General features: G+C 40.3%; 1 protein-coding gene across 4 annotated transcripts in view; it reads right to left on the bottom strand.

Annotated features, from left to right (window-relative positions):
• Positions 1–1847: 1847 nt before the first annotated feature.
• LOC122550088 (cyclin-Y) overlaps positions 1848–20146 on the bottom strand; it is a 238936-nt gene continuing 220637 nt past the window's right edge. For all 4 annotated transcript variants that reach the window (XM_043690643.2, XM_043690644.2, XM_087987533.1 and 1 more), the window contains 3 exons: positions 14600–14766; positions 9426–9588; positions 1848–4957 (listed from right to left, as the gene is read on the bottom strand). In XM_043690643.2, coding sequence (XP_043546578.1) covers positions 4841–4957; positions 9426–9588; positions 14600–14766 — 447 coding nt within the window. In that variant the 3' untranslated portion in view covers positions 1848–4840. The remainder of the gene's footprint in view (positions 4958–9425; positions 9589–14599; positions 14767–20146) is intronic.

Raw genomic sequence — 20146 nt, 5'->3', positions numbered from 1 at the left:
AGGTAGGGCAGTTGACGTGGTGTACTTGGACTTCAGTAAAGTCTTTGATAAGTTCCACATGATAGGCTGATGGGGAAAATGCAGAGGCATGGAATTGAGGGTGATTTAGCAGTTTGGGTTAGAAACTGGCTTTCTGTAAGAAGGTAACGAGTGGTTGTTGATGGAAAATATTCAGCCTGGACTCCAGTTACTAGTGGTGTGCCACAAGGGTCTCTTTTGGAACCACTGCTGCTGTTATTTTTATAAATGACTTAGACGCAGGCATAGGTGGATGGATTAGTAAATTTGCAGACGACACTAAAGTCGGTGGAGTAGTGGACAGTGTGGGAGCATGTTGCAAGTTGCAGGGGGACTTGGATAAACTGCAGAATTGGGCTGAGAGGTGGCAAATGGAGTTCAATGCAGCTAAATGTGAGATGATTCACCTTGGGAAGAATAACAGGAAGGCAGAATACTGGGTCAATGGAAAGATTCTTGGTAGTGTGGATGTTCAGAGGGATCTTGGCGTCCATGTACATAGATCCCTGAAAGCTGCCACCCAGGTTGATAGTGCTGTTAAGAAGGCATACGGTGTGTGTTGGGTTTTATTGGTAGAGGCATTGAGTTCCAGAGCCATAACGTCATGCTGCAAGATACAAAATGCTACTGTGGCTGCATTTGGAATATTGTGTTCAGTTTTGGTCACCCCATTACAGAAAGGATGTGGAAGCATTGGAAAAGGTGCAGAGGTGATAACCAGAATGTTGCCTGGTCTGGAGGGACGGTCTTGTGAGGAAAGGCTGAGAGACTTGGGTCTGTTCTCATTGGAAAGAAGAAGGCTAAGAGGGGATTTAATAGAGACATACAGGATGATCAGAGAGTTAGATAGGGTAGACAGTAAAAGCTTTTTTCCTAGGATGATGATGTCAGCTTGTACGAGGGTACATAGCTACAAATTGAGGGATGATAGATTTTAGACAGATGTCAGAGGCAGGTTCTTTACTCAGAGAGTGGTAAGGGCATGGAATGCCCTGCCTGCCAATGTAGTTAACTCAGCCACATTAGGGAGACTTAAACAATCCTTGGATAAACACATGGATGATGATGGGATAGTTCACAGGTCAGCACAACAATTTGATTGGAGATAGTCAACATGGTTTCGTCAAGGGCATAAACTTCATTGAGGTTTTTGAGAAAGTGACCAAACATGTGGATGAAGGTAGGGCAGTTGACGAGGGCCGGAGGGTCTGTTCTGCACTGTATTGTTCTATGTTCTCTATGTTCACTATTTTGAAGAGCTGAGATGATATAAAACAGATGATCTGGTCAATGTCTTCTCATTGTATACAAATTGGTTGCCAAATGTCTGACATTATCACTGCAATCACTACACCTCCAAACACTTCATTGACTGTAAAGCAATTTGGGGCACCCTGAAGTTATGAAAGTGTGATATAAAGAATAATCTTTCTTCTTTTCCATGGCACTGCATTAGGATACATTGAAATAGACCAGAGTAAAATTTGTAAATTGGAAGGAGGTATGTTGGTAAAGTCTGCAAATTGTACACATAACCTAAACTGCACATAAAATAGGCAAGGTCAGAAGCAAAAAACGTTCACCAAGGGAAAATCTGGCTGCATGAGGAAGACCCTGAAGTTGACCCAAAGAAAAGAAGGTGGAGACAAAAAGCCAATATCAATGGGTTGATAAATTAATCAAAAATTGAAATGTAAAGCAGGTAAAATTTATAATCCTCAAACAAAATTAGGATGAATATTGCTAAATAATGAATGCTACCTTTGATATCTGAGTCCATCAGAAAATTCTTCACATACAATCTTTTGAATGAGCACAAATATGCAGAGTGTAACCAAATTGGCACCTATCTTTATTAAAATGGTAATTCATCATTACAGTGATGGGAAGCAATGGGAAATAATCAGTTTACCCAAAATTTTAAGCAGGGTACAGCCCTTTGGCAGATTACTGCTTCTTTGAGAATGAGTTACAGTCCAGAACGTCTGTTGGTATTGTGCAGTTTATCCAAAGATACTGTTTCATATTTGGCAAAGTTGACCAAACAAAAAGGGAGGAAATTGCAAAAGCACTGTTGTTTTCATTAATACAAAGAAACATAAAATGCTCAATGTAAGCCTTTTTTTCCTCAGTTTTACACATCAGAAATCAAACTGAGAAAATAGCTACAGTAGTTTTTTTTCAGCACAAGAAACATAAGATACATAATCAATTTGTCACAAAAAAAAACTTTATCTGTTCCAACTAACGAAAGATCGGGAAAAAACTCTCTATACAGAGGTAGAGTCCAGTGCACAAGGCTAAGCAAGAATCACCAGTCTAAACCAGACTGAGCAAGATTCTACTGAGACCACTTTACATTTTAAGTAAGCATCAGACTGTATGTACATACATACAATAAATAGGTTATACAATCTTTGACAAGTTTAATAAACTTCACAAAAGTACACTTGTACTCAGATAATTACAGATATCATTAATGTTCATCTCACTAAAATTCACTCGCAGTATGTTAACACGATGATCGGTCTCCCTAAAATACTTGGAAAATTGTGTATCAAAAAAATTAAACCGATTAAATCAGTAAGGGTGGAAAATATTAATCTAGATTTAAAATTTTGGTCAAAATAGATTGGAATTTTAGGTATTGATTCGATGATTAACACAACCTAAAACCTAATCCTGCTCCCCTGTTCTTCTGCAGACATTGGCTTTTGCTGGGGAATGGTTTCATGAATGGCAGCAGCTCTCTGGGCACATCACCCCATCAGTCATTGTCTTTTCATGTGAGACTAGACAGTCAACGATGAGCATCACAGCCAGACCCAGTTCTGTCTTCTGTCGGCATTCACACTGCTGTCAGCAACGGACACTGGAAGGCATGAACCAGCTTGAGTGCCTGTATATTTTAAGTTTTAATGCTGAGGCCAATTGGAGCTCCCAAACTATTACTCCGTCCCTGGTCTCTATGGCTTAGTACTAACCTGCACATTGCATTCATTCTCGGAGCCACTAGAGCAATGCAGTTAAGTAATTTTCATGTTGTATCATCGAGTGGAATTTCTTCCTGTTAGTCCACAACAATTTGCCTTAGATGAGCAAAATGAAACTGAAAGCAAAATCAATGAATGCACCACCTGAGTCACGCTTATCTTGGACAGACGCATTGGCATCACTTTGCCCAGTGCTCAGATATTTATACTTTTCTCACTCATCGGGCACACTGTGTTTTCAATCATTCGTTTCATGCAAAAAGAAAATTAAGTAGGTGTTTCTGATAAAATGGAGCAAAGACCTTCCATTCACAGGTAGGTGCAGTATCATCTATGCTTCAGTTTCCATCAAAGTCCTACATTGCAATCAGACCAGTGCAAGATACGAAACTAAGCTTTATGAACAGTCGAAGTTTTGGACCCACTTGTGACTAAAGTTGTGCACGAGTGGCACAGCAATAAGCTTGATTTGAGCATGAAAGATAAAAGTTACAAAAGCCTAGTGTGCCTATTAAGGAATAATACAAAAGGAATTCCAAAAGGTTCCAGAAGAGGGTACTGCTGAAGTTCCTAATCAGAACATCAGAACAGAAAAGCAAATCAATTTCATCTAACCCTGCACCCTCCCCCTCCCTCCCAGATCTGTCTGTAAATAGCAGACCCATGACAAAATCTGTCTGCATGTAATGGAACATATTGTCAAAAAGGATACAAAAGGCAAAAAATTCTAAGAAATTAAGAATAAGAATTTTTTTTGATATATATACATACACAATTTTTTTACTATAACGACTGCATCTGCATGCTAACATAAGCTGACAAGTCAAATCTACACATGAAGAGATGACAGATAATAAAATAAAACTTTGAATATATTCATAAAATGATTAGCAATATGAAAATAGAAGTGGATACCCTAATATAGACCGAAGTGGCATCTTGTGCTTCTGGACAGCCTCTGGATTATACAGAACACTGCAGCAAAACACAAAGATGATCGCGTACTGGGACAAAAACCATGTGCGGTCTCTTGTGGAATATATCGAGGGCATAGGACCAGGTACTGCCCACTGTGGCAAGTTGTGTTTAGTGTGTGAAAAGACCCACGTAAGACAAATGTGCCAGAGCTGTACACTTCTTATGGTGGTTACTCACAGGACAGAAAAAGGGCACCTTGGTGGGGTGTGGTGATGGTGGTGGTTGGGAGTGGGAGATTTGTCTCCTCTAGGAAGATACTGCCTGTGTATTTGGAATCGATGCAACCTGAAGCACACCTCAAAACGAATTCGGACATGCAGCAGATCGTTGCTGACCATCATGTGACATTTCACACAAGTGGCTCATCTTTTCACACTTGTGAAAGTTTTGTTCCTGCAGGCCATTAAGTTACCAGTCACATCTTTAGAATAAATTAAATTAAAACACTGCCACTCCACAAATTGCTTCAGACGCGCGATGAAAACGAATCTCTTGCTTTATCCACATGCCTCTGTATCTTCCCTGCAAATAGGTCGACTGTTTAAAATGACAATCTTTCTCCTCAATTTGCCAGCCTCATATCCCGCTTTTTCATTAGTTACATGGCTCCCCACATCAAAACCCATTTAAAGGGGCTTAGAGGCAGTGAAAATGCTCGAGATGACAGTGCTTTCTCACAAATTCATACTGTTATTTTTGTTGTCTCCAATGAGATTTTCCATTTTCCTGTGCTACACAAGATGGAGGCACTGTAAAGGCATCTTGCCAAAGTCTTTAAAAGTCTCTTTTGCTCCCCCCAGGTAAAAACTGGATGGATGACAGCAAATGTACTCAAGCAAAATTGCCCACTGTTAGGGAATGATGGCCGGGGACCATCTGATCACAGTCAGATTATCTGCACTGGCTGAGCGTTTCCGAGCGGATTTCCTCAAGTCTTTGTACTTGTCCTCACATAGTCGGGATAGTGCCTGGAAAATTTAAAGGCAACAAGGGTTAAAGGTGCAACAGATGGTCTAAAGTACAACTGAACAAAGAACACTGAAAGTTTGGGAGCGTGCATGGGCGTCATTCTCCACTTATAGACACTGTTTTAATAAAAGTTACTCAGGCAGTCAGAACGATTCATGGCCTTGTGCCAGCAACTCTTCTAACCTTTGAACCTTCACACTTCAACTTGTCAGTTGGCAAGATATACTGCACATTCTGTGTATTTGTGTAAATAACCTTATTTGTTACACTTAAAGGAAACTGGTCACTGTCTGTTAAGTTGTCTACTTACAAACCAGGCATGTAAGACAGCGGTCAACTGCAGGCTATTTACTCATGGTAGCAGCTATACAAATCTGATACAATTGTCATGAAAATATTGGCCCGGATCTTCTGAAACCTCTGGAAAAGTGTACAACTCTGAGTTGGACTCTCAGACTTCAGATGGTTCCAACTGATTTATCCAAATAGTTGGAGGGAAGGTTAGAGAAATTAAAACCAGCTACAACTCCTGAGTAACTACAAAATGGAAACTCATGTCGCTCCCAAACAAGGGAACACCCTATCCCTCCTTCCACGCCAAACTGAGCTGTCATCACCTCCCAGTCCAACCTCTTTATCGAACACTGTCACACCTCGACCCACCAAACTGTCCCTTCACCCACCTACATAACAACCACCTAGTTCTCAAAGTACTGAACAGCTTCTTTCTACTCATACATCTTATGATGTTATGGTCAGCTCGCCAAATGAGCATTATGACTTAGTGCTAATTTCCTGTTATTCCCCTCCCCCCCCCAATATCTCTGCATGTAGATGGTTATTTGAATGGAAACAGAGTTGAAAAAGTTTGAAATACACAGGAAATTAGATAGCACCCAAAGGAGACAGGTGACAGGTTCAGGTGGGACATTCACCTGCCCCTCCCTCTCACATACTAATCTATTTCCTGTGTTCTGCCATCACTTCCCAGGTTTGCAGCTTTTTCTCTCCAACAGCAGCAGCAAGCATCTTTGTCTTGTTTAGATTCATTTACATATTTGTACCTTGCTCCCACTTTAAACGCGTCATAATGAAGCCTAGTCAACACTAAAGTAACTCTTAAGGGATTTGACTGTATTATTCACTTCCCTCCTAGGTATCCAACACAGAGACTGCTCCAATTAGGAACAAACTTTCTTCGAGATGGTGTAAAAATTATGACATAAAGAAAGGTCTTTAACATATCGGTAGAATCAGGTAAATCCATACGGAATTGCCTTTCTTGGGAATGATAAGCTTCTCAACAGATGAATGCTTCAGGCAATTCACTCTCTGACTTGTCCCTGGAACCTTATATAAATCTTGATCCTCCCACTCTGAATAGTGCATTTCTCCTTATACATTGAGAGCTGCAGAATTCAAAGACCTTTTAGCTCTGTGAATGAGACAAGGGACTCACTAAACCAAGGAATCACCTGAACTCTGCCTGAAGTATGCCTGAACTCTCAAGATAGTGTGCACTGGCACCATTCAGACTCTATTATATTGAGAGACAGGCTGCATGATTGAAAGACAGAGATCTAGGATTGAAATAAGCAGGTCGGCAAGACAAGCTCAGACAAGGACAATTATCTTTACCTGACTCTGGGATAGTGTATGGAGTTTAAAGTTGACACTGTCTGCCAATATCCAAACACTTCCCACCACTTGAGTACAATCATCTTGTGTGTTATTGTAAAAAGCCTGTCATGAATATCTGCACCACTACTCTTTAACATTTCAGTTCTGTCTGAGAAAACTGACTGTATTGTTCCCTCCAACCTAAATGCATTTTCTCAAATGATTACTACTCCCAACAGATCGATCAATGCTATATATCGGTTAATTGCAGATAACACCGGAGTAGCAGCATATAAATTCATTCAAGCTACTCAAGAAGCTTTCAAATCAAAACTGCCTACCACATCCCATTTATGTATAAGTGAAAAAAACAGTCAGTACCCATTACACTCATAATTCAGCATCATCTCAATGCAGAACATCTCACTTATAAAGCTCTATTTCATAATGTATGTCTTGAACAGGTTACAATTTATGTGTGCATTCAATTACAGAATCAAATTTGACATGATTCTTGCAGTTAGGTATAAATCAAAATCTTGTTAATAAATCAACAAAGAATTAATAAAATCAGGGCAGGTACAGGAACAAAGGTGCATTTCAAACGATTCCTGTGCTTTATGGAGTATACACATATCAGAAAGTGCACAAATGTTTAAAATTATATTTCAAACCAGGCCACTATCAGGATACACTCCAATATGGCTGAGTAAGATGCCTGTCTTCAATACCATAAATTTAACCACAATGTTGTTTCCTGCCATATTTTACAGGAAACAGAAGGCTATTTCGAGCAGTAAAATTATTTAATCAGCAAGTGCTGACAAACTGACAGCTACATTAAGTAGAGTAGGAGTACTTAAGGTATTCCTCAACTTAACAGCAAAGCTAAAGAACTTTAAAGTTATTTGGTTCCAAAGATTGGATTACAGTTGAATGAATACTTTAGCCACCTGTTTCCTCACTTCCTTTTAAACAACCTCTTAAGATTTTCACTTTTAAGCTTTGCTGAGTCATAAGGTGTTTTGCTTTTTTTCAACTTATTCTGATTTATGGCAACTTTTCAATTTTAATTTCACCTTATCTCTGGATAAGTTCAGTTTCGCACTGAGGCATAGTTTTATAGTGGCTAGTAACCGTGCTGCTAAGATATCTAACTAACCATGTTTTGCGTATGATTCTCAAAAGTTCATTTCGAAAAGTTATTCTGGAATACTTAGGTCTCCTTCCTATTAGAAAGATGTTGTGAAATGTCAAAGAGTTCAGAAAATATTTACAAGGATGTTGCCAGGGTTGGAGAATTTGAGCTAGAGGGAGAGGCTGAATAGACTGGGGCTGTTTTCCCTCGAGCGTCGGAGGCTGAAGGGTGACATTATAGAGGTTTATAAAATCATGAGGGGCATGAATAGGGTAAATAGGCAAAGTCTTTTCCCCAGGATCAGGGAGTCCAGAACTAGAGGGCATAGGTTTAGGGTAAGAAGGAAAAGCTATAAAAGGAATGTAAGGGGCAACTTTTTCACGCAGAGAGTGGTGCATGTATGAAATGAGCTGCCAGAGGAAGTGGTGGAGGCTGGTACAATTACAGCTTTTAAAAAGTATCTGGATGGGTATATGAACAGGAAGTCTTTACAGGGATATGGGCCAAGGGCTCACAAATGGGACTAGATAAGGTTAGGATATCTGGTCAGCATGGATAATTTGGACTGAAGGGTCTGTTTCCGTGCTGTACATCTCCATGACTCTATGACTAGCCTGTCCTCACATCATCTATCCATTCCAGTATGAATCAATGCAAAGTCATTGAGAGGAAAATATGAATCAACTCCTTTATTCCTCAGAGCAGGCTCACTGTCATCAATTGCCTACATCCTCCCTTTGAGTGGCATAAGTTCAAGGCGACTAACCAATTATGTCTCTTGTTGAGATTAATGAGCTCAACACAGATGGGAGTTTGAACCAGAGACTTTTCTCAGCCTTGTGGTCATTACCACAGATGCCCAAATGTCGTGTTTTAAAATTACCTAAACATGATTTTACAAGTACACATATGTAAGTTAGCTCACTGAACTCGAAAAGTTTGTTTTCAGACATTTCATCACCATAACTAGGTAACATCATCAGTGAGAGTCTCTGGTGAAGCACTGGTGGTATGTCCCACCTCTCTATTGGTTTCTTAAGGTGACTGATGTCATTTCTGGTTTTTCTTTCAAGGGAAGGTAGATAGGGTCTAAATCGATGTGTTTATTGATGGAGTTCTGGTTAGAATGCCATGTCTCTAGGAATTCTCGTGCATGTCTTTGTTTCGCCTGTCCTAAGATGTGTGTATTGTCCCAGTCAAAGTAGTGAACTTCATTGTCTGTATGTATAGAAACTAGTGATAGTGGGTCGTATCTTTTGGTGGCCAGTTGGTGTTCATGTATTCTGGTTGCAAGATTCCTGCTAGTTTAGTCCGATGTAGTGTTTTTTTACAGTTCTTGCATCGTACCTCGTAAATAACATTAGTTTTGCTGGTGGTATCATCTGGATCCTTTAGGGTCATTAGTCGCTGTTTAAGTGTGGTGTTAAGGGGTCTGAGTGGTCTGGAAGTCATTTTTGACATGTCCTTGTTGGAAGGTAATGTGGCGATAGTTTTTGGTTGCATTGTGTCTGCTTGTTTGGGTTTGTTTCTGAGGAATCTGGAGGTACCCAATAAACACAATCCGCCGATTCCTCAGAATCACAAGTACTCTGTTAGAAAGCAATTTCCTAACAGGGCCAGGTCTACAAACAAGCATCATTTTTGGGAACGTGGCACAATTTCACCACGCCATATGGCACTGCAGGTGAACCACAGTGAGAGTCCCTCACCTCAAGCTTCTGTGCTCTGTCCCTGCTGAGCGGCTCCAATGGGAAGCTAAGGTTGTTGGCTTCTGCTAGGGAACGGAGATCGAAGTAATACTTTGCATAAACACTGGACGGCACGTTGATGTTAAACTGAAGCAACTCCAGAAACTGACGCTCCAGCTCATTCCTGCAGAGAGAGTAGACACATTATGAACAGTATGTGAGCATGCCTGGAGATCCATAGGACAGATAGAGAAGAAAGATACAAAAAAGGTAGACATACGATAAGATAACAGTTAATGTTACACCTACATAAAACAACAGCTGAAACATTGTTTCCAATTCTGGGTACATTACAAAAGATTATTGAGTTATTGGAAAACGTACAGAAGAGATGTACCCAAATATTTTCTAGGATAAAGAATTAGTTATTTTGGGAGACTAGAGGAATTGGGTCTTCATCTTTTAGCAGAGAAAGTGAGAGAGATATTAAGAGTCATAATGGATTTAGAATGAGCAAATAAAGGGAAACTGTTATCAATTGTTGAAGGATCAAGAGGTAGCATAAGAAAATTCCTTTTTACATAACAATAAATGGGCTTTGAAATTTGCTGTGTAACCAGTTACAATAATAGCCTTTCAGAGGGAACTGGATAAATACTTAAAGGTGAAAAATAGGAAAACAAGGAGAGACGGGGTATGGAACCAACTGGATTCCTTTATGAAAGAGAAGACATCTTGTTGGGCTGAATGGCCTGTGTGTGCTGTGCGTTTCTATCCAAAAAGATCACACAAATAGAGACATTAAACACAGTTACACAAACAAACATACTATGTATATCAGAATTTTTAAAATATTATGGAAATGACAAGATCCTGATTTTAGACTTACATTAATGCCATGTGCAATTATAAGTAGTCCTCCACTCAGATACCCAAGTTATAACATTCAAAGAAAGAATGAAGTCAAAATACAGCCATATCTGGCTAGTCTCCAGATGGCATTTCAAGCCAATGCTTACTGCAGTGTACAGCTATCATGTATTATATTGTATTATGTCACTATGGTCTTACTAGGCATTAGGGCTGTTCTCTCATTAGACAGAGACAATTGGTGATGGTTTAACCTGAGGGCTACCATCCCTCAGGTCAGGTGGAGAGGTTGATAACCTCAGCTGGTGATGGGAATTCAACCCACGCTATCGGCATCAAATGCTCCACAAACCAACTGCCCAACCAACTGAGCTCATCCACATCATATTCTTCAGAAGGGCTGATGAAGGGCTTTTGCCAGAAACTTCGATTTTCCTGCTCCTCAGATGCTGCCTGACCTGCTGTGCTTTTCCAGCACCACTCCGATGTAAACTTTGGTTTCCAGCATCTGCAGTCCTCACTATCGCCTCCATTCTTTAGAAACCAACCACCCAATCAACTGAGCTCACTCACATCACATGCTTCACAAACTAACCATCCAGCCAACTGAGCTAAACCAATCCCTAATTAACATGACAACCTGAACAACTAATAAAAGATAAAAATTGAAATTGTTGTTCTATGAAAAAATTTTTACACTCCAGACTTTAATATGTGTCATTGACACTGTGATTTGAGTATTGTTGAGAAAAGACAAATACTGTCAACGCTTTTCACCTTACAGCCATCAGGACAATTCACAATGAAGACCAATATAAGGGAAAACAAAATGTACACTGTATGAGAGGATGATGCTGATTGGCTGGCCAGTGGACACTGACTTCCAGAACATGTCTCAGAAAATGCACAAAAGAACACAGGAACTGTGCCACATGTTACAAGAACTATTTGAAACCATCTTATTATAAGTATCAGAAACAAAGACGTAACTTTTGTACCACCACAAAAACCCTACAGAATCTCAAACTCAGTGAAGGGTCACCCCTACCTCCATGTTTAATTTCCTTGTTTTGCAGGCACGACCAGAATCACTTACTTTTCAGCAAAGTTCAGGCATTCACTCAATGTTTTTTTAAAATAGTTAATGCCTTGTCCTGAGACCCTTAAATAAACCGCCAAATCACGTCACATCTGGTTGTAACATACGTTTCTGAAAGAAATCTCTTCAAAAGACTTGTCCTCCTCTCTGACATCTCGACAGGGGAGGCAATGGCCTACTGGTATTATCACTGGACTGTTAACCCTGAGATCCGGGTAATGTTCTGGGGACCTGGTTCAAATCCCGCCACGGCAGATGGAACTTGAATTCAATAAAAAGCTGGAATTAAGAATTTAATGATAACCATGAATCAATTAGCAGAGAAAATCCCATCTGGTTCACTAACATCCTTTAAGGAAGGAAACTACCATCCTTACCTCATCTGGCCTACATGTGACTCCAGACTCACAGCAATGTGGTTGATCTTAACAATTAGGGCAATAGGATGGATAATAAATGCTAGCCTGGCCAGCAATGCCCCCATCCCGTGAATCAATAATTAAAAAACCCAGCCTTCTGTTTCTTATTTTTGTTGACTTTCATGCCACTGAGTACAGCTAGGAGACTGTTAGTTACCACACTGCTCAACTGTTAGTTACCACACTGCTCAACTGTTAGTTACCACACTGCTCAACTGTTAGGATCCTCTTCTCTCTGAATGAACCTGCACACTGCCTGATTTCTTCTGGATTGTTCTTGACTTCTATTGCTAGGCAGCAGCACTTGTGTCACTCTCTTCTATCCTTTTTCCAATGTATTGAAGTCCTCACCTCAAAGGTGTAATGGCCTCATTAAAGTGCATGTAAACAAATCAAATCTCCTGACTCCCCTTTGCCAACCACAGAGAGAAAAAAACCCAAAAACAAAACTAATAAAAAAGCCTTTCCTTTTTTAAGGCAAAGAAATAATTTTAACTTAACATGGCCTTGCACTTTGGAACCTACCGCCATAGGCAACAGAACAAAGCCCTTCCCGATGAAGGGCTTATGCCTGAAACATTGATTCTCCTGTTCCTCGGATGTTGCCTGACCTGGTGTGCTTTTCCAGCACCACACTCTCGATTCTGATCTCCAGCATCTGCAGTCCTCACTTCCTCCATAGGCAACAACAAAACTATATCATGAATCTTCATCACACTATGTACCAAAATTTCCAAAGTGCAATAAAACTGGACCAGATAATCCGCTCCAGCACTTTCAGACACCAGGGACACAATGGAAGTGTCCTTGACATAACCTCAGTTCCGGGCAAGGGTTTTTGTCCTCATTTCTGCCAATGCAGGGTTAGAAGTAAGGTGAGGGCTGAGTGGGTTCAGGGCTTCTTACTCTTTCTAACTCACTGGGGTTCTCAGAAATGTCAGCTCCTAAAACATATCAGGGCCTCCCTGAGCCAGCTGACACCTTGTTATATTTTGTCAAACTCTTCAGAGAGCAGGGCCACTTCAATAACTTTTAAATACTCAAAATGGTTTCCCTGATCCCACTTCTGACAGGCACAGTGTCTCATGTAAAGTTGAAGTAGGCCACAATCAAGCTGTAGTCTGTGGCTCAGCCATCTTAAAAACCAGCAATGGTGAAATGGCAACAGAGTGCCCTCGTCATGTTAAGAACATAAGAACAAACCTTAACAGCTCCCTGCTCTTTTCATGTTGGGTGAGGTTAAAATCAAGGTGCACGTTTTCAGATGATATCAGCAAAGGGGCAGTATAAAAATGAAGAGGTCAAGAATAGTTTCTCGGGGTGTACGGACCTATTAGCATGGGACAGAGGAGAAGCTGTGGCTGGAGATTCTGATATTATGGGCTACCATGATGCCAAGGAGTCTGAGTAGTCTGCCCTCCCATCTATCTAACCCAAACTTTGGATCCGCTACGTAGATGGCACTTTTGTCATCACAAAATGGAACAAATTACAGGAAACGTACAACATCATCAACAATATCCTGATAGGCATAAAATTCATAAAAGAGGAGGAGAACAACAACAGACTTCCATTCCTAGGTGTGACAGTTGAATGTACAGTTAATGGAGAGCTTCAAACCAGCGTCTACAGAAAACCAACACACACAGATCAAATACTTAACTTCAGAGGCAATCATCCCAACACCTACCAACTGAGCTGCATCAAGACATTATTTCAATGAGCTACATCACACTGCAGCACCCAAGAACCACAAAAAGCAGAAGAAAAATATGTACACAACATTTTCAAGAAAAATGGGTACCCAATAAGCACAATCCACCAATTCCTCAGAAACAAACCCAAACAAGCAGATACAACACAACCAAACACTATAGCCACATTACCTTAAACAGCGACTAATGACCCTAAAGGATCCAAAAGATACCACCAACAAAATTAACGTCATTTACAAGACACAATGCAAGAACTATAAAAAATCACTACAAACTAGCAGGAAACTTGCCACCAGGATACATGAATAACAACTGGCCACCAAAGACACGGCCCACTCTCACTTGTTTCTATACATCCAGACAAAGAAGGATACCACTTTGACTGGGACAATACACACATCTTAGGACAGTTGAAACAAAGATATGCATGAGAATTTTTAGAGGCACGGCATTCTAACCAGAACTCCATCAATAAACACATCGATTTAGACCCTATCTACCTTCCCTTGAAAAACAAAGGACCAGAAATGACATCAGTCACCTTAAGAAACCAAGACCTATAAATAGAGAGGTGAGACATACCATCAGTGCTTCACCAGACACTCTCACTGATGATGTTACCTACTATGGTGATGCAACATCTGAAAACAAACCTTCCAACTCAGCGAGCTAACTTACATACTTAACATCAACCTGAGCTACAAATCTTCTCAAACATTCCTAATAGATTGGGAGTTTCCAAATTCAGAGGAAACTGGAATGAGTTTTTGAGGAGGGTGATGACAGTCATTTTGAAAGTGGGAGTGATAGTTCCTGAGGAAAGAGAATGAGCAAAGGATGTTTGTTGATCAGCAGAAATAAACAGAAATGCAGAAACTCGAGCAAGGATCAATGGCATATTCAGATCTCATAGGCCATGGTGGATACTGAGAGGAAGAAGGAGCTGTCAACATAGGAATGGAAGCGATAACAGGGGATAGATCAAAGTTAAATTCTGAGGTTCATTGACAGGATAGCTTCTCAGTTTGGAAAATTTAAGAAAAAACATTATAATGTTTTGCAATCACCACTGACTTGATTTTTGGTACTCACATGTCTTCCACCGTGATATCTTTAAGGATTTGGCAGTAATCTACGTTCCAAACAGCCTGATCGTCCCAGACCTTGGATGCAAGCAGGATGGCGCCTAATACAATCCGCTTCCAGTTGCTAGGGCAGATGTCAATCTCTGCGTATGTTAACAGTCTCTCAAGATAGACCTAAAATTAACAAATTAAAAAGTAAACATTACAGAAATCAAACCAAAAATTTATCATCTGCTTCTTTATTTTCTCCCCTCCAACCTGTGTGGAGATCATTAATATTCACGACAACAATATGTATTTGTGTTGCAAAGTATGATTAACGGAGTATAAATTTCTCAGCTTCATTACTGAGCGCTCTGAACAACTGGAGATGTCACTGGAATGAAACAACACTACAGGCTGAACCATGGAGGCAGACAATGCATGAACATTCTCCTGCTGGCCGGTTGGTTTCCGATGCTGTTCCCTGTGCTGGCTAGTTTTTAAAAATTCTTTTTATTTTGAAAGACCCAACTCCAAATTACCCAATATCTAATTAAACAAATAATGTTGCAAACGCCACCCATGAGCGCTAGGAATTGGGTGAGTAAGGGAATTGGGTGAAGAGGGGGACAAAGGTGCTCTTTTGCTTGGTCAAACTTTTTTCACACAATAGGAGTTGGTTTTTATTCTGCCACAGGGGAAGGAGGTGAGGATCTGATCATTGTCTCAGATCTATTCCATTCCTAAAGCTTAAAGTAGTACAGAAACTCATGAAAATACATATAAAAAGGGAAATTACTGAATAAAATGATTAAGCAGTGAATTAAAACACATTGGGGCTGACTGGGAAGCTGATGTGGCATGACTTCAGCATGTAGGTGTGCCTGGATGATGGAGATCCTGGGCAAACGTACCTGAAGTAAGTCAGTGTTTGTGGATCAGGGAGCTTCAACTCAGGAGTCATTAAACTGAAGGCTGAGCTGCAGACACAGTGACATGTCAAGGAACAGGAAAGCTCCATGAATATTTTCTACCAGGACGTAGTTACACACCTTTGGATAGTGTCTTCTGATTTCATCAGTGGTCACCGAGTCAGGGGAGGGGTTGCAGCTGAGGCTGGCAAAGGGATCCAAAACACAGGAATGCTGGAGTCTAAACCTTTGCAGCAGTCTGATAAATTAGACTGACTGTCATTTGGTTTAACAAAACCTAAGCATTGTTGAATAAAAATGTCTTTCAGCTTGCACTCATCAGGACAATTCACAAAAATACCAATTTAAGGAGAACGGTCTGCATGAATTGCTACAGTCCACATGGTACTGTTAGGGAAGGAGTTCGAGGACATTGACCCAGTGATAATGAAGGTACAGCAATATAGTTCCAAGTTAGGATGGTGTGTGCGACTTGAGGAGTGATCTTGCATGTGTTGCTGTTCTCATACATCTACTATTCTTGGTGCTGTAGGTTGAAGGTTTGAAAAGGCATCAAAAGTAATAGTTAGCATTAGGTAGGTAGGTATTATAGTACATAGTTAGTAACTGGTTTGGTATTATAAATATAACTGATACAAGGGGAGATGACTGTACATAAAACCCTATCTGCTGCAACACAGAGCAATGTTAGTGGTGACAACGGTTTCATTTATGAATTTAAATGAAACAACAAAATCCCTTTGAAAGAATATTTAAGAGCAAACATTATATTTGTAGTAGATAGTTACAAGACAAAAACTAATCACTCAGGCCATTTTTCAAAATTGCATTTACGCTCAACAAAAGCCTCTTCCTCTCTATTTCATCTCAACCTATTAACGTATGTTGTTGCATTCATGCCACTCTTTGGATAATATAACCTTTTTGTGAATTCTTCATGGAATTCATTACTTTATTGTTACTGTACTATGATTACACGTAATCCATAAAAAAAAGTGAAAACATCTTCCTACATTGACCCTATCAAACTCTATTAGCTCATCACTCAGTCTTATTTAGGGAAGTTTCCCAGGCTGTTCATTCTATATAGATGAGAAGATCACCTTTAAACAGTAAAGCAATTCACTTAAAGTTGTGACTGCATTCCTGAAAATTGTGTCTTTAAGCGAAGCCTGATTTCTCATAGGAATTATAAAGCTGGAATGGAGATCCTGCAGACGTGCTTAGAAAAAAACATCAGGTTGAAATACTGTACTGCACATGAGCAGAACTGTGCAATATAAATAGAAATAATTTGCAAAACTAAATAAACTACTAAATACAAGTAAGGTCATTAGTCAGTCAAGTTCTTTCTCAGAAGAAAACAACTTTAAAACACTATTCAGTTTAAATTGTGTGCATTTAAAAAGGCTCACTAGATTAATTCGACAGATGTTAGGCATGTCTTGAGGAGAGATTGCGCAGTTTAGAAGGTTGAGAGGAGATCTAATTGAAATATAGAAGGCCCTAAAGGGGATTGAAAACGTAGGTGTAGAAAGGATGCTTTCCCTTCTGGGACAATCTGGAATGAGAGATCATAGTTTTAGGATAAAGGGAAGCAGATTTAAAACAGATGAGGAGGAATTACTTGGCTCAAAGGGTTATGAATCAGTGGAATTCACTTCCCCAGATTGCAGTGGATACTTATGGAGTAGATGGACAGTTTTTAACTCGGAGTAGGTTGAAGGGTTACAGAGAATAGGCAGAAAAGTGGAGATGAAGCCAAGACATGATCAGCCATGATTGTATTAAATGGCAGAGTCTGAGGGGCTAAATTATCAACTCTACTCCTGGCTCTTAGGTTATTATGTCCTACATTGCAAGTAAAATAACCTGCAAAACAAAATAAATTTTAAACACAGAAATACAATGTATATGCAAGTACTGTAAATAGATTACATTCTAAAACCGCTCATCTGAAGTTTTAATGGATGAAGCCCCACCCAGTGGCAGAAACTAGTTGGTGCAGGAAGCACTAATTGCACCAATCAACTCATACCATGAGGCGGAGTCCAGACCTCCAGTAGAATTTCAGAATGGTCAGAAACGGATACCAGAAGCCCCAAAGATAAGGATGTAGGGTGGGAAAGGAAGCAGGGAAGGGGCAAAGAGGGCAGGAGGAAGGCTGGGGGGAAACTGAGTATAGGAACAAAAGCATCAGGGAAAGGTCTCAAAAGCAGGTAGACCACAGATGAGGGAGTCTGGAGAATAATGTTACACTCACAACATAAAACAAAGTTAAAAATCACACAACACTAGGTTATAGTCCAACAGGTTTATTTGGAAACACTATCTTTCGGAGCACTGCTCCTTCATCAGGTGGTTGTTATCTGATGATGATGCAGCAGCGCTCCGAAAGCTAGTGTGTTTCCAAATAAACCTATTGGACTATAACCTGGTGTTGTGTGATTTTTAACTTTGTACACCCCAGTCCAACACCGGCACCTCCAAAACATAATATATTTGTTTTATCATAATTTTGTTACTGAAACTTAAGTGAAACAATGTTAACGGAGTCAACTTTAGACACAGATCTTTATAAAAAAGAAAATACTTCACAACACTAAGAATATTGCTATACAATAGGAAATGCAGAATAAGACAAACATAATGCTGACACCAGGTAGTGTTAGCCATGCAATTACGGTCATGATGAACTAAAAGTGGAGCAAAGAAGGAAAAAAAAGTTCATGACACAAGCAAAACAATTCAATGGGATTATGAGGAAAGTAAGCCTCTCCATTTCAGTCTCATGATGAGTGTGGTAGTGAGGGAGTGCAAGATGAAGGTGATAGATGGACTATCAATCAAGTGAGTTGTTTTGCCCTGGATAATATCAAGCCTTTTTGTTTTGTTTTATTGAAGCCACAACTATGCAGGCAATGAAGAGTATTCCATTATTATGATTTGAGCCTCGGAGATGGTTGACAGGCTTAGGGGAGACAGAAAGTGTCTCCCCTAAGCCTGTTACTTGCTGTCAAATTCCTAGCCTCAGAGCTGGTCTTGTGGAGACCGAGTTTATATGTCCAGTCCAAATCAGATTCTGGTCAAAGGTAAATCCTAGCATGTTGACAGTGGGGGACTTAGTGATGGGTAATGCTACTGAATGTCAATAAACAATGATTAGATTTTCTCTTGTTGAAGATTTGGTTTTTGTTTTGCATTTGTGTGGTGTGAATGGTCATTGCCACCTTTCAGCCCAAACTGGATATTGCCAGGGTCTTATTGCATTTGAACACGGGCTGCTTCAATATCTGAGGTGCTGTCAACAGCACCGAACATTGTGCAATCATCAATGAACATCCCCACTTTGACCTTTATCATGAAGAGAAGGGTCACTGATGAAGCAGCTGTCGCTTAAAGACACGAACCTGAGGAACTCCTGCAGGGATATACTGGAGCTGAGATGACTGATCAACAACAAAAAACATCTCTCCTTTGTGTTAGGGCCAATAATGATGAGTGGTGAGTTTCCCCCTCCCCCGATTCCCATTGACACAAATTCTGGTAAGGCTCCTTGAATGTGGGTTTGATGTCAAGGAGAGTCACTGTCAACACACTTCTGAAATTCAGCTCGTGTTCATGCTTGGGCCTAGGCTGTCTCATAGACTAAGTGCCAGTGAGCAGGTTGTTCCTTTGCAAGTGCTGCAAGTTCAACAGCCCCTTCCATAATTCTGGACATGCTTCAGAGAAGACTAACAAAGCAAAATTAGTTAGGTTGGATTTGTCCTTTCTTTTGTGACCAGGACATATCTAAGCAATTTTCCACGCTGTCAGGTACATGTCAGTGTTGTAGCTGCACTGGAACAGCTAGCTCTGAAGCACAAGACTTCAGTACATTTTTTCTTGAGGTCATGGCCAACAGACTTTGCAATCCCCAGTACCTTCAGCTGTTTGACATTACATGGGGTCATATTTAGTGATGTTAGTTTTGGCATCATACTTGTCATATAAGGAGTATTTGAGGACTCTGGGTCTGTGCTCTATGAGGGGACCATGCAAGTCGAAACAGTTGTTAAGACAACTAATAGGATCCTTGGGTTTATAAATAGAGGCATATGGTAGAAAAGCAAGTGATGCTCCACTTCTACAGTTCACTGGTCAGACCACATATGGAATATTGTAATCAGTTCTGGCAACTTTATTTAAGGAAGGACGTTAAAGCTAAGGAGAGATTTCCAAGGAGATTTGTTAGACTGATACCAGGAATGAGGGATTTTAGATGGCAGGAAAGATTAGAGAAAGAAGGTGGTGGAAGAGGGTTGCTTTTTGGACTAGAGGCCTGTGACCAGTGGTATGCCACAAAGATCGGTACTGGGTCCATTACTTTTTATCATTGATAAAAATGATTTGGATGTGAATATAAGTTGCATGGTTAGGAAGTTCACAGATGATACCAAAATAGGTAAAGTAGTGGACCGCGAAGAAGATTATCTCAGAGTACAAAGGGATCTTCATCAGAGGAATGGCACTTGGAGTTTGATTTAGATAAATGTGAGCTCTTGCATTTTGCCAAGGCTGATGAGGGCAGGACTTATACAGTTATTGGGAGGGCCCTAGGGAGTGTTGCTGAATGAAGAGACCTAGGGGTGCAGGTGCAT

The sequence above is a fragment of the Chiloscyllium plagiosum genome, unplaced genomic scaffold (genome assembly GCF_037043375.1).
Source record: "Chiloscyllium plagiosum isolate Xiang-an unplaced genomic scaffold, Cpla_swu_hap1 HiC_scaffold_5, whole genome shotgun sequence".
In the NCBI taxonomy this organism is placed as follows: Eukaryota; Metazoa; Chordata; class Chondrichthyes; order Orectolobiformes; family Hemiscylliidae; genus Chiloscyllium; species Chiloscyllium plagiosum.
Note: the sequence above shows the minus strand (reverse complement) of the source record. Positions and strands in the feature narration are given on the sequence as shown.